The 12,901-nt window shown below is 49.9% G+C and overlaps 1 protein-coding gene across 1 annotated transcript in view; it reads left to right on the forward strand.

Moving 5' to 3' along the window:
- B4GALT5 (beta-1,4-galactosyltransferase 5) overlaps window positions 1-9,627 on the forward strand; it is a 73,486-nt gene extending 63,859 nt beyond the window's left edge. The window contains exons 4-9 of the mRNA XM_045771527.2: window positions 441-565; window positions 1,561-1,677; window positions 2,287-2,474; window positions 3,173-3,295; window positions 5,455-5,556; window positions 6,493-9,627. Of these exons, the coding sequence (XP_045627483.1) occupies window positions 441-565; window positions 1,561-1,677; window positions 2,287-2,474; window positions 3,173-3,295; window positions 5,455-5,556; window positions 6,493-6,640 (803 nt within the window). The 3' untranslated portion in view covers window positions 6,641-9,627. The remainder of the gene's footprint in view (window positions 1-440; window positions 566-1,560; window positions 1,678-2,286; window positions 2,475-3,172; window positions 3,296-5,454; window positions 5,557-6,492) is intronic.
- Window positions 9,628-12,901: the final 3,274 nt, after the last annotated feature.

Genomic DNA, 12,901 nt, shown 5'->3' on the forward strand with positions numbered 1-12,901 from the left:
AAGCCCTTCTACCTTTTCCGTGCCTTCGGGCTTCTCGGACGGGGCCCCTTCTTCACTCAAGTCAGTGAGGATGAGCGTTTGGGGTTTGGGCGGCATCACTCAGGATCACTGATGAGTGAATTGGGCCCTGTGTCTTCTTGCCTCCAGAGCACGCAGAGAGGCTCCAAGCTCAGCCTCACTCTTTCCTCCTTCGTCTTTGAGAAGTTCAGCTGACGTTCCGCTCAGTCTTAATTTCTTGACTTGCTGCTTTACCCAGTACTAGTAATGAGCTGAAGTGCAGGGAGTTGCAAAGCAGGGGAAGGGCCTCCCATCTCTGTGAAAAACACAGCTGAAAAAAAGCACTGAACCTCCCTAGAGAGTGAAACCCTGATCACAGGGGGAAAGCATTCTGTCACTTTCTGGCCTCTTAATTCTTTTTCTTCCCCCCATTCTCTATTCAGAGGGCCCAATAGACATAAACATGAGTGAAATCGCAATGGATGACATCCATGAAATCTTCTCTAAAGACCCAGCCATCAAGCTCGGAGGGCACTGGAAGCCTTCAGATTGCGTGCCTCGATGGAAGGTAGGGTGTGGAGTCAGGCCCGAGGTGCTGGGAGGCCCACCTGGCCTTGCCATCCTTCCAGGCCAACGTGGGATTCATGGACTGTGATAATTCGTAATTTGCACGCTATGACCCGATGCAAAGTATCTGCATTTGATGGAAACACTTCGGAGGCTTGAGTTTCCCTAAGCACACTCTGTAGCTCCAGAAACGTGCATCGTTCTATGACTGAGCAGGACCCTTTTGTCTTCTTTATAGGGATACTGGCTAAGCACGTGGGAGGGTTGGTCGGTCTCTTGTGCCACATTTGTAAAAGCCGTCTTCACAAATTCACTGCTTCGTGCCTTGTTTGGCATTGTTACTAGGAGTTTAGTGCAACAAAGAGTGGAGCCATCCAGCCTGACACTGAGAATTGCTTAGTGGTTTTCTGCATGACTGTAGTCAGAAGCCATCAGTGTGGGGGTCTGCCTCATGACACTGGCTTAAGTCCATTCTCTCAGTGAGTATTTGTCCAGGTGCTTCTTCTGTGCCTGTCCTACAAAGAGCAAGGCAGATCTCAAATTGACGGGCATTTCCAGCCCGTTATTGGGATATAATATCAATTTAATGACCAGCATTTGAATATATATAAAAGATAGATACATGTCAAAATGCACCGCATGTTGTAAGGGGAGCAGTGTTTTGTGGAGTGCATTGTCGTTGTGTGCTTGTATCTGTGGACGTGTTTGTGTGCGGGTCGTGGTGTAGAATGAGTCTCTTCCTCTGGGTTGTGGTCTAGAGTGAATTCAGTCAGGGGGCCGACCATGTACACAGGGTGGTGTGTTTCAGAACAAAGTCCACTTACTCCCAGGGGTCCACCTGCCAGCGTAGCTCTTCCTTTAGTGGAGGTCGAGGACAGGGCAGCGCTCCAGAATGCCCCAGGGGCCAGCTGGTCACCGGTTCTTTGGCAGTGTCCTGCTGCAAAGCAGAAGCTGAGGGGGCTCACGGGGCGGCTTCTTTTGCTGTGCCCTGTCCAGGTGGCGATCCTCATCCCCTTCCGGAACCGGCACGAGCACCTCCCGGTCCTGCTCAGACACCTGATCCCCATGCTTCAGCGCCAGCGCCTGCGGTTTGCGTTTTACGTGGTTGAGCAAGTGAGTGGCCCGTCCTTTTCTGTTCGTTCTGTTCTGAGACAGCAGTTCAGCGTGCTTTCAGCCGATCCACCTTTGGGGTACAGAGCCAGTGAAACTGAAATCTTAGGACTGAGCCATCCAGAGGTGAAAGGGGGCGCAGAGAGCAGTTCTGTGCTGCTGGGTTGAGATGTTACTCGACACCGGCAGACTTGCGTGAGTCCAGGATGGAACTTTGTTTACCCTTGAACAAAGGCCCCTTGTCTGGTGGTTCAGCCAGTCGTGCTTTGGGTGGTGTCTTTGGTCTCCAGACCCAGGAAATTCCCCTTAAGATAAGGAGCCATGGGTAGAAATGGCCGTATTGTTCTTTCTTCCCGTTGTGGGGCTGAGTACTCCTCGAAATGCTGCCCTAGGTCGAATGCCTGCTTTTATGACAGTCTTGGGAGAGAGGGGCTTGGGCTTGTTACCCTTCTTATTTCTAAAGAAATCGAGGCCAGATGTCAAGTGGCTTGCGACGCGGTGATGAGCGTGCCGGCCAAGCCATCGGGTTCGTTAGCTCTCCTTTAGGCGGGGCTGAGGCAGCGAAGATTTTGCTCCACAGTCCTTTTAAAAATAAAGCTCTGCTTCTTTTAGGTTGGCACCCAACCCTTTAATCGAGCCATGCTTTTCAACGTCGGTTTTCAAGAAGCAATGAAGGATCTGGACTGGGACTGTCTCATTTTTCATGATGTGGACCATATACCAGAAAGCGATCGGAACTACTATGGATGTGGGCAGATGCCAAGGCACTTTGCAACTAAGTTGGACAAGTATATGTATCTGTGAGTATCATTTCCTCTGGAAGAGTTTAAATCTAAAGGATGCTGAGAGATGCAAAGATGGCAAAAGCCAATTAGCCCCATCCCGGTTTGCATCGGCTGACGAATGGAGAAACAAAATGGAGCGCAGGCACGGCACACTGTTAGGCAGTAAAAAGGAATGGAGTCCTGCTACATGTGACTGGAGGGATGAACCTTGAAAACACTGCCGTGTGAAAGAAGCTAGTTACCAAAGGCCACATGTTGCATGATCGTGCTCCCGTGTCTTGTCCAGAATAGGCAAATCCATAGAGAGAAAGAACAGCGGTTGCATCGGGTTGCGGAGAGGAGGGGGGAATGAGCAGTGACTGCTAGTGGGTACAGGGCTTCTTTTTGGGGTGATGAAAGGTATTAAAATGGATTGGGGTTCATGGTTGCACAACTCACAAAGATCCTAAAAACTATGGAATTGCACACTTTGGAAACGGGTGAATCATTTGGAATGTCAATTATGTTTCAGTAAAGCTGTTATGAAACAAATCAATTAGAGAAAGATGCAGTTCGCCACAAACAGTGCGTCTCAGTGCGAGGAAATGATGGCGGGTGGTGAGGGCAGTAGGCGCTGTGTCACGTAGGCTGTAGTTCTCCAGTGCAATGGTGGCCCCAGGGGAAGAAACCATCCTTTGATTCCCAGATGATTCAAGCTGTACGTCTCCTTCTAGGCTTCCTTACACCGAGTTCTTTGGTGGAGTGAGTGGCTTAACAGTGGAACAGTTTCGGAAGATCAATGGCTTTCCGAACGCCTTCTGGGGTTGGGGTGGAGAAGATGACGACCTGTGGAACAGGTAATCCCCTCTTCCGGGTTCTGGGGCCTTCTAGAAGTAACTACCTTAGGCTCCCCAGACCAGCGCCACACAGGAGGGATAGGGTGCAAGCCATGTAGGTAATGTGAAACGTTCTAGTAGCCACATTTAAGAAGGTTCAGAAAAGAATTTTGAGATGAAATTCATTTTAATGTATTAATAAAACATGCCAACAGTATATTTATCACAGTATATAAAAATAATATCCTTCCAACATATAATCAGAATGAAATGTTAATGAGATACTCACATTTATTTTTCTTTTACTATACCTTAAAATCTGGTATATATTTTACATTTGTAGAACATTTCACTGAAACCTCCCCAAACCAGAGGTCAGGTATTAGTGATAGGTGTACACAGATTTATCTCTACTATTGGATAAGGCTTGTATTATACAAGTTTGCGAGAATGATGCTATATTTGAGTAGTGTAAATTAATCTTCCTACAGAGTAAGTAAACAGTAACCTAGTAAGGAACAAATAAGCAAAAGCATCTCCACCTTTGTATCTGTTGACTTTCTAGATGGACTTTAAAAGAAAGTTACATGTTGCTTTTTAATTACAAAGTAATACTTGCTGATAATAAAGGTGCATAACCAAAGGGTGTCATTCTTAATCCCCATTGCTGTCCTATCTCGTTCCCCGGAAGTAGCCGTTTCAACAGGGCTGTTTCTTTCTCTACTTCTTTGTATTCGTACATGAACAACCCAGACCCGTCCCTTCACCCCTCCCAACCATGTTAATACAGAGAGAGCCGCTTCGTTATCTTTAACAGTTGCATGGTAGTTCTTAATGGAGATTCATGATATTTTATTTTAATCCTCTCCTCTCAATGAACATTGTTTACAATTTTGAATATCCTTGTTCACGTGTGCAAATACTTCTTCAGGTTAAATTCCTAGTTGTGGAACTGCAAAGTCAAGTAAATGCTCTTTTAAATTTGGATAGTTATCAGGATTTCCCCCCAAAAGCGATCGCAGAAAGATTCCAAGCAGTGGTGTGGCTACATTCCCACTTTCTCACATCACTGCCAACATTGGTTATAGACAACCTTTTGCGTTTTGCCACATTTCAGCCGTTCAGCAGCCACGTGTGACTCGGGGCTGCTGTTCTGGACAAAGGAGCTCTAGCCAGTTCTTCCTCAATCTGAGAGGTAAAAATGGCTTGTCATCCTTGTAATGTGGGTTTCTTAGGAACCTGGTGAGGATGAACAGCTTTTCCATAAACGTAACTGGTATGACTGGTCCTTGAATCCACTTGAGCTCTCCCAGGACATCTGTCCTAATTCTCAGCTTGTGCTCTTCCCAGCTCCTCCAGGCAGTGCCCTGCACAATTCCCAGGCGCACAGTAGGCGTTCTCTGTATATTTATCAAATCAGAGCGAGGACGCATGTCCCAAATATCAAAAGGAGAGTGTAATTTGGAGTAAAGAGGAAGATGTTGAAGTAATATTCTCCCAGGTTTTAAAATACGAAGTCAACCATAGATTTCACATAGATATCCAGCGTCTGTCTCCGTGTATTAATTATTTCTTACAGCCCTGTCAGGTTTCCAGTAGTAAATCCGGCTTGTGAAATCCTGTCTTTATCACATAAAGGATAAATAACCAAACACCTCCTTAAGTTCTGCTTTCCTCCTGGAGTTGGGAAGTTTTACATGGAGATCGGAGGACGTGATAAAAATTATCTCCCTGGTGATGGGGGCGGTGGGCAGAGTAATTAAGTTCATAAGCAGAGAAAACACAGTGCAACTCTGGCTTTACCAGCTTGCTTTATGGTAGGTTTTGGACAGGAACGGTGCCGTCCGCCAGTGAGAAAAACATTTTTGATAGGACCCAAAGAGAAGACGTGTGCACTCCTCTCCTCTCCTGGCGAATGCTCACTGTTGTACCTGTCCCTGAGAACCTATGGCACACCTTACTCTCAAGAATTTTGAATTCCTTTTCTTTTTCAAAACTGTTTGGTATTGTAGACCTCTTTTCTAAAGCCATGAACTTACCCAGAGGGATGGGCAATTGAATATTTAGATGCAGAAGCAATTCTGTTGTTCGGCGTGGGGTTTCTCAAGCTTGGCGTAGGTGTGGTCATCTATGGTACTTGATCATTTCATCTGAAAGCCCAGTCTCTTTGTCTCGGGCAGAGTACAGAATGCGGGCTACTCTGTGAGCCGGCCGGAAGGTGACACAGGGAAGTACAAGTCTATTCCTCATCACCATCGAGGAGAAGTCCAATTTCTTGGAAGGTTGGTACAATTTATTTATTCTTCTTACAAATATCCTCTGTACTTTGCGTTTCCAGATGTCCCAGAGCATATCATGTTGCAGCCCCTCGTTTTACTCCCTGCCTCCTCGCCACGGTCCTGTTCTGGCTGCCTTGCAGTCCTAGATAGATTTTCATTTACCCGTGAGGCAGGTGTTTGTGTGAAATCAGATTATCGGTGAAAAATTTGATCATAAATCTTGGAAGGAAGTCACTCATTTAGCATCTTAAGCTTCATGGTCTCCTGTGTAGTCTTCAGGGAGCTGGAGAAAAATCCACTCGGCCAGAGGTTCCTGGGTAACTTACACTGACAGGACAAAGCAGAGTTGGCCCTCTTTCTGCGAGCTCTGGTTCTGGAAGGGTGCCCCCGAGCTTCTGTTCGTGCATGATAAGGAAGTTCCGTACTGTAGTAATTGGGGCATGTGGATGGAGTGACAGCTCTGTGTTTTCAAGAGTGCCTTTTTGTCTTGTTAACTGGGAGGAGGACTGTTCTCTGGACCACCAGTTCTGATTGCATGAACTCTGTTGTCAGGGGAGTGAAAAGGCACTGAGTGCAGACCCCGACCTCGCTCATCTGATGTATTTTTAATATCTTACCTCCCACTTCCCCATTCCATGACCTCACCTCGGGCAAGTCATTGAACACCGGGAGCCTTGGTTTCCTCATTTGCTTAAGGAGCGGTGCATTAAATGAAATGGTGTCATAAGTAAAGCCCCTGGCATGAAGTAGGAGGTGTTCCTGGTAATAACAACTGTCAGCAGGGAGCAGCTGGACGGGGTGGGCCGGTCGCCCCGCCGTGTGATGGCAGGAGAGCTGCCCTGGGTTGTGGCCCCTGCTGTGGGCTGCCCTGCTCTGTCCGCCGCGGTGGGGAGGTTGGGCCCTCACTCAGAGCCACCCCTCTGTTCTCTGCTCAAACAGGTACGCTCTGCTGCGTAAGTCCAAAGAACGGCAAGGGCTGGACGGCCTCAACAACTTGAACTACTTTGCAAACATCACATACGACGCCTTGTATAAAAACATTACTGTCAACTTGACACCCGAGCTGGCTCAGGTGACCGAGTACTGAGATGAGGAGAGAACCTCTGTTTGCTTTACCCACCGCCACCAAGAAAGCAGCCTGGGGAGAGGTCTTGGGGCTCCACACAGGAAGAGAACAGAAATACGGTGTCTGATGAAGGATCACAGGGTTCGAGGAGAAAATGTGAACAGAGTACACGCACAAAACGCCTTCACTGTGGCTCGGGAACTTCCTTCATCAGGACTGGCTTTCTGTTTCACAAGACAGACGTCGGTCCTGCTGCTCTTCTCTCCTGGTCTCGAACCCCAGCGTTCCGTCCCAACCGGGGTCTCCAGAACAGGAGCTGACGTCTGCCGTGGTACTGGCGCCGAGCCCGTTCCTCCGAATGGCCTTTGGAGCTTCTCGGCCTTCAGAGCAAAGAGGCAACCCCACCACAGGGCAGCTGCGTTTTAGGAAGGGCAAATGAAACTCCACACACCATTCTTCTCCATCTCCGGTGTTCTCTTTGGTTTAATTTTTTTTTTTTTTTAATTACCTGCTTTGGGTGGGGATTGAGGGTGGGGGGAGGGATTGGGGAAGATAAATAGACCTATAACAATCACTTCTTGAAGAAGTATAATTGTAAATAAGCCATGTAAAATGCCTTTTTTAAATTTAATTTTATAGCTGGCTCCAATTCAAACCGAGGATTTATATATTAGATCACTTATTTGGTTGGCAAATGCAGGAACTCAGTTAAAATGCAGTGGAAGGGTATCACCTCCCGAATTGCTATCACCTTGGAAAGGAGTGGATACAGGGCATGTCCCAAACAGATCAGGACAGTCCAGTCTATCACTGGTAGCTAACTCCTGCCCCCTCCCATCCTTCCCTTCCAGAAGTCTTGCTCTTGACTTTTGCTGTGGACTCTCTCTTCCATGTTGGGCACGCACTATCATCCCAGTCTTCTGCTAAACAGGAGCCCTCCCTGCTCAAAGCGGACCCCTTCGGGGGGCCTCCCCCTGCACACGCTCCTGGATCTCTGGACTTTAGTTTTTGTCCTTTCGTCACCGAGGGGTGGGGTGGGTGGGTTTTCTGCCTCTTCTTTTTCCCATTTTTCTTTTTTTGCTCTTGTGGAACTTGGCCACAATTCCTGAAATCTGTGCCTAAATTATCAACTAGCTTCAGTGATTCCTCTGAATATTTCCCTTTCTGGTTTCTGGAAAGATTCTTTGTCAACACTATGAACTAGTTCATAGACCTAATGAGCGATGGACTGAAGAAGTCAGCCGGGGATCAGGTGACACTTGTGTGCTGTGGGTCAGTTGGGGGCCAGGGCGAACCCAGTCAGAGCTTTGCGGGTAGACGGACAGAGCTCCCGGATGCCAGGACCCAAGCCCGAGTGCTGGGTTCACACCCCATGCACTTCTTGAAGTTAAGATTCTAAATTGCCCTTGAAGTTGTGCCTCTCTGTTTTTCCCTGAGCCAAATCCCTCAATTCGTAGTCCCTCTTGGCTTCTGCAGGATTCTGAAAAATGCCAGTCTTTTCCTCTCCTTTTCCATAAAGCATATTTATATATTGTGATTAGGAGTACTTTCTGAAAAGTACTTCATATTTTTTTTAATTGCCTTGTTTGCCTTCAACTTCCTTAATTTTCATGGTTTACATGGATGTGTGTGTAGGGGGTATATTTGTGTATATACGTGTGGGTGGGGATTTTCTCCGTTGCATGTGTTGGTTCCATGGACATATGATCCCCACAAGCTGTGGGAGTGATTGGCCAGGCCTTGTTTTTTGTTCATGCTTTCGTTCTTTTGAAGAATAGAGCGGTATTGTAGGAAACCAACCGTGTTACAAAGCTCTTATCGGCTCATATGAGAGAGCAGACTGCTGCCCTTGAAAATGCTGGTAAGTTGTATCATATGTTTTAAAAGAATGTTGAGCATCTCATGCTTTAAAAGACCTTCACGAGGGAACATTACACACAGGAGCTCACTTGGTTTTCCTTTGAAGTCTGGTGCACGGAGCAATAAAGATTTCTTTCCCTTTTTCTCCCGCCTCCCCTCAGGCCTGCGTGCTGGCCTTGACTCTCCTCCTCCTCCTCCTGTCCTCTCTCATCCCTGAAGGCCATGAGCGGCTTTCAGTGGCACACAGCCATGATGTCATTTGGAAGAATATGCCAGAACAGACCGATCCTTGGTTAAGGATGACGTGTGTGTGCACGGCCGTGTTGTAAAATGCTCTCGTTCGAAGCTTGTCACGAACATATTTGCCACCAAGAACAAAATGTTCGCAAAGGCTAAACAGCCGATTTTAAAAAGAAAAGTGCTGATTTGAGGACAAAAGGAAAGGTGTCTTTTCACTGCTTGAAGTAAGGTCACTGAAATTATTTTGCTATCATGTGTGAGTTTGTTTTATTAGTGTGAAATCTCTTAGGCGCACCACTCAGTCATTTACCCGCCAACCTGAGTATCGTGTGGGAAACATAGACGTTAAAACCATACAGCCAGGCCCGCGAGCTGTTAATGGTGTGAGATTCTCATGTTAAAAAAAAGAAAAAATAATAAGAACCAAATGTGACCTTGTGCGTATTTTGGCAGCTGAAATTCTTTTAAGGCTACTGATGGGTGACCCCTTAAATCAGTCTCGTCTCAGCTGCGTGCAGGGAAACGTTTCTCCTTTCACGCTGTTTTTCTGGGCGAGGAGTTATGGCAAAAATACTCCTTTTGACATGATGGGGACTCTTGTTGGAGCTCCTCTGCCACAGTCACGAATCGCTGAGCAACAGCCGCATGTACTCATTGTGTCCACGCGCCCTTGACGATGGCATTGAACGTGGCTAGCTTCCTTCCATCACGACGTTTTTTTGAGCTTGCTCTTATGTTTTAAGAAGTGCCAGGGGTACATTTTTGCACTGAAATCTAAAGATGTTTTAAAAACACTTTTCACAAAAATAGTCCTTTGTCATTACATTATTTACTCATGTGTTTGTACATTTTTGTATGTTAATTTATGAATGATTTTTTCAGTAAAAAATACATATTCAAGAACCAAACCTTGGTGGTCGTCTGTCTTTGCCTAAAACAGTTTGGCTTCTAGGAGGCCTTTCCTCTCTTTTTCTTGTGGGAGTTTAGCTCCTGTGTGCTCCTTCGGGAGCTTGGCTTCCACGTTGCTCGGCTGACCCGTGGGTGCGCCCGAGAAGGACTGCCCGCCTGAGCCCGGCCACCAGACCAGCTGAGGGAAAAACTCAGCCGAGGGAGCAAAAGCACTAAGCCCCACTGTGCGATCCAGACTTCCTCCCACACTTGGGTTTTCTTTCCAGGATGGGCCCCGTGATGCCCACTGAGTGGAACGAGACACTTGGGCAAGGAGAGGATGAGCGTGGATGGAGTTTGGATCCAGAAGGCTCTCTGGGGTCAGTCCAGAGTTTGCTCTCTGCCTGGTTTCACTTGGAGATTGTAATCAAAGCTTCTGTTTGTTGAACGTTTACCACTCGCTGATGGTTATTGAGTGTAAAGTTCTGTGTCCAGGTGCTAGGAATATAATGATTAGCAAAACAGACAGGGTCAGTGGCCTCGTAAAACTGTCCTCTTGCCCCACGCCCCCAGGTGGAGGGTATGATTAAAATTATGCCCGGGGCACCTGGGTGGCTCAGTTGGTTAAGTGCCTGGCTCTTGATTTTGGCTCACATCATGGTCTCGGGGTTCTGGGATCGAGCCCTCCGCATTGGACTGAATGCTCAGTGAGGTGTCTACTTGCCCCCCCCCCAGAATAGATAAATTAAATCTTTTTTTTTTTTTAAATTACAACCACAAGGAGTGCTGCAAAGGACATGGCTGCAGGCCACAGGCGCACTGTGTGGAAGTGGCACCTGGTGGGAGGTGGGTGAGCTGAGGGGAGACCAGCAGGTTACCTGGTGAGCTGCGGGAACAGAGTAGTGTCGGGCCGGTGCAGGGGACAGTGGGCTGGACCGGGGACTGCGAGGCCGCAAGGGGGATGAGGCCAGAGTGCCTTGCGGGGCCTTGCGGGGCCTTGTGTGGCCTTGTGTGCCAAGGTAAGGAGATTGGGTTTTATCCTTAGAGCAGTGACCTCAAGAGTTCCCAGCAGGTGGGGCTGTGAGTGATGTCATTAGACATAATAGATGGCTCTGGCTGCAGGGAGAATGGGGGCTATAGAGAAGCCAAGGAAAAGTAGGGGGACCAGGGAAGTGTACACAGTCACACAGGGACGGCATGGAGGAGGGGCTAGGGGGATGCTGCGGAACAGATTGCCGTTGGGATGGAGGAATCCCCCTAGCTTCTGGCTTCCCCGCGTGGGTGGATGGCAAGGCCATTTCCTGGGACGAGGACACCGGAATTGGACCAGGTTTGTGGGCAAGACCACAGGACCAGTTGGGAGCGTGTTGAGTTCGGGGGTTCTGAGGCCACCAAGCAGATAAGGCAAACAGGCAGTCGGACATTCTCTGGTTTGGGGACTGCAAGGACCAGTGGGGACCGGAGTGAGTCGTGAGGACGGTGTGGGAGATGAGCGATGGGGACCGGGGTGGGTCGTGAGGACGGTGTGGGAGATGAGCGATGGGGACCGGGGTGGGTCGTGAGGCCGGTGTGGGAGATGAGCAGTGGGGACCGGGGTGGGTCGTGAGGCCGGGGTGGGAGATGAGCGATGGGGACCGGGGTGGGTCGTGAGGCCGGTGTGGGAGATGAGCAGTGGGGACCGGGGTGGGTCGTGAGGCCGGTGTGGGAGATGAGCGATGGGGACCGGGGTGGGTCGTGAGGCCGGTGTGGGAGATGAGCAGTGGGGACCGGGGTGGGTCGTGAGGCCGGTGTGGGAGATGAGCGATGGGGACCGGGGTGGGTCGTGAGGCCGGTGTGGGAGATGAGCAGTGGGGACCGGGGTGGGTCGTGAGGCCGGTGTGGGAGATGAGCAGTGGGGACCGGGGTGGGTCGTGAGGACGGTGTGGGAGATGAGCGATGGGGACCGGGGTGGGTCGTGAGGCCGGTGTGGGAGATGAGCGATGGGGACCGGGGTGGGTCGGGAGGTCGGTGTGGGAGATGAGCGATGGGGACCGGGGTGGGTCGGGAGGACGGTGTGGGAGATGAGCGATGGGGACCGGGGTGGGTCGTGAGGCCGGTGTGGGAGATGAGCGATGGGGACCGGGGTGGGTCGGGAGGACGGTGTGGGAGATGAGCGATGGGGACCGGGGTGGGTCGGGAGGCCGGTGTGGGAGATGAGCAGTGGGGACCGGGGTGGGTCGGGAGGTCGGTGTGGGAGATGAGCGATGGGGACCGGGGTGGGTCGGGAGGTCGGTGTGGGAGATGAGCGATGGGGACCGGGGTGGGTCGTGAGGCTGGTGTGGGAGATGAGCGCAGGTGGAGGAGCGGCTGCAGTGGCTCTGGTGCTGAGTAGAGCAGGAGCCTGGACGGAGCCGGTGGCCTTGGCCCAGCCCCTAAGAGCTCCCTTGTAACATTTGAGAGGCAGAGGTGGAGGGAGCAGCAGCGGGCAGGACAGGGAAGGGAAGGGAAGAGCCGTTCGAGGGGAGGGGGTCCACAGTGTCGGGTGCAGGGAAGACGTGAGTAAGACAGCTCACTGTCGGGCATGGGGGAGAGGTCGCCAGCAGGGCAGGCCGCAGGGGAGGGGGCTGAGAAAGGAGGCTGAAGCAGCAGCGGGGACAGCCGCCTCAAACCCCACCTGAAGGGGCAAAAAAGAAGGCTGGGAGCTGAGGGAAGCGTGTGAGGTGCAGGGAGGGTTTTGATTTTGATTTTCCAACAAGACAAACCTGAGTGGTTTTGAACCATAGGGAGGTGGGGACCAGAGAGAGAGAGCTGAATACCCAAGAGACGGGCTAATTTAGCAGGAATGTTCCTGAACTACTGGCAGGGATGAGACTAAACAAAACCCGGGAGGAATTAGGAGCCCTTTCTACGTCAGCTCTCATCGGCAGACAGCCTGTGAAGACCTGTGTGGCTGTTGGAAAAAAAAAAAAAAATCAAGGCTCCCTTTCAGTAATAAGTCACCAGAATTGGTATTAGGCAGAATTGATTCCTGACATTACCACTTCCTCCCCACTGAAAAAAATTTTCTTTAATTTGGGGGAAGTACAGTCCTAAAAATAGTGGTTCTGTTTGTTGATGTTTACTTTGTGCCAGAGGCTGTGCCAATTAGTCTTCAGCCCTGTGAGGCAGATGTGGCCCCTCTTTCTAGAGCAAGGGGTGCTCAACCCTCGGCTCTTAACATTCGGGGCCGGATCATTCTTTGTCTTTAGCTGTGCCCTTGGCCTTCAGCCTCTGCAGGCCAGTAGCAACACCCCTCCCTCCCCAGCCGTGACAACC

This window comes from Ursus americanus, chromosome 22 (genome assembly GCF_024610735.1).
Source record: "Ursus americanus isolate L20-20 chromosome 22, mUrsAme1.1.p, whole genome shotgun sequence".
In the NCBI taxonomy this organism is placed as follows: domain Eukaryota; kingdom Metazoa; phylum Chordata; class Mammalia; order Carnivora; family Ursidae; genus Ursus; species Ursus americanus.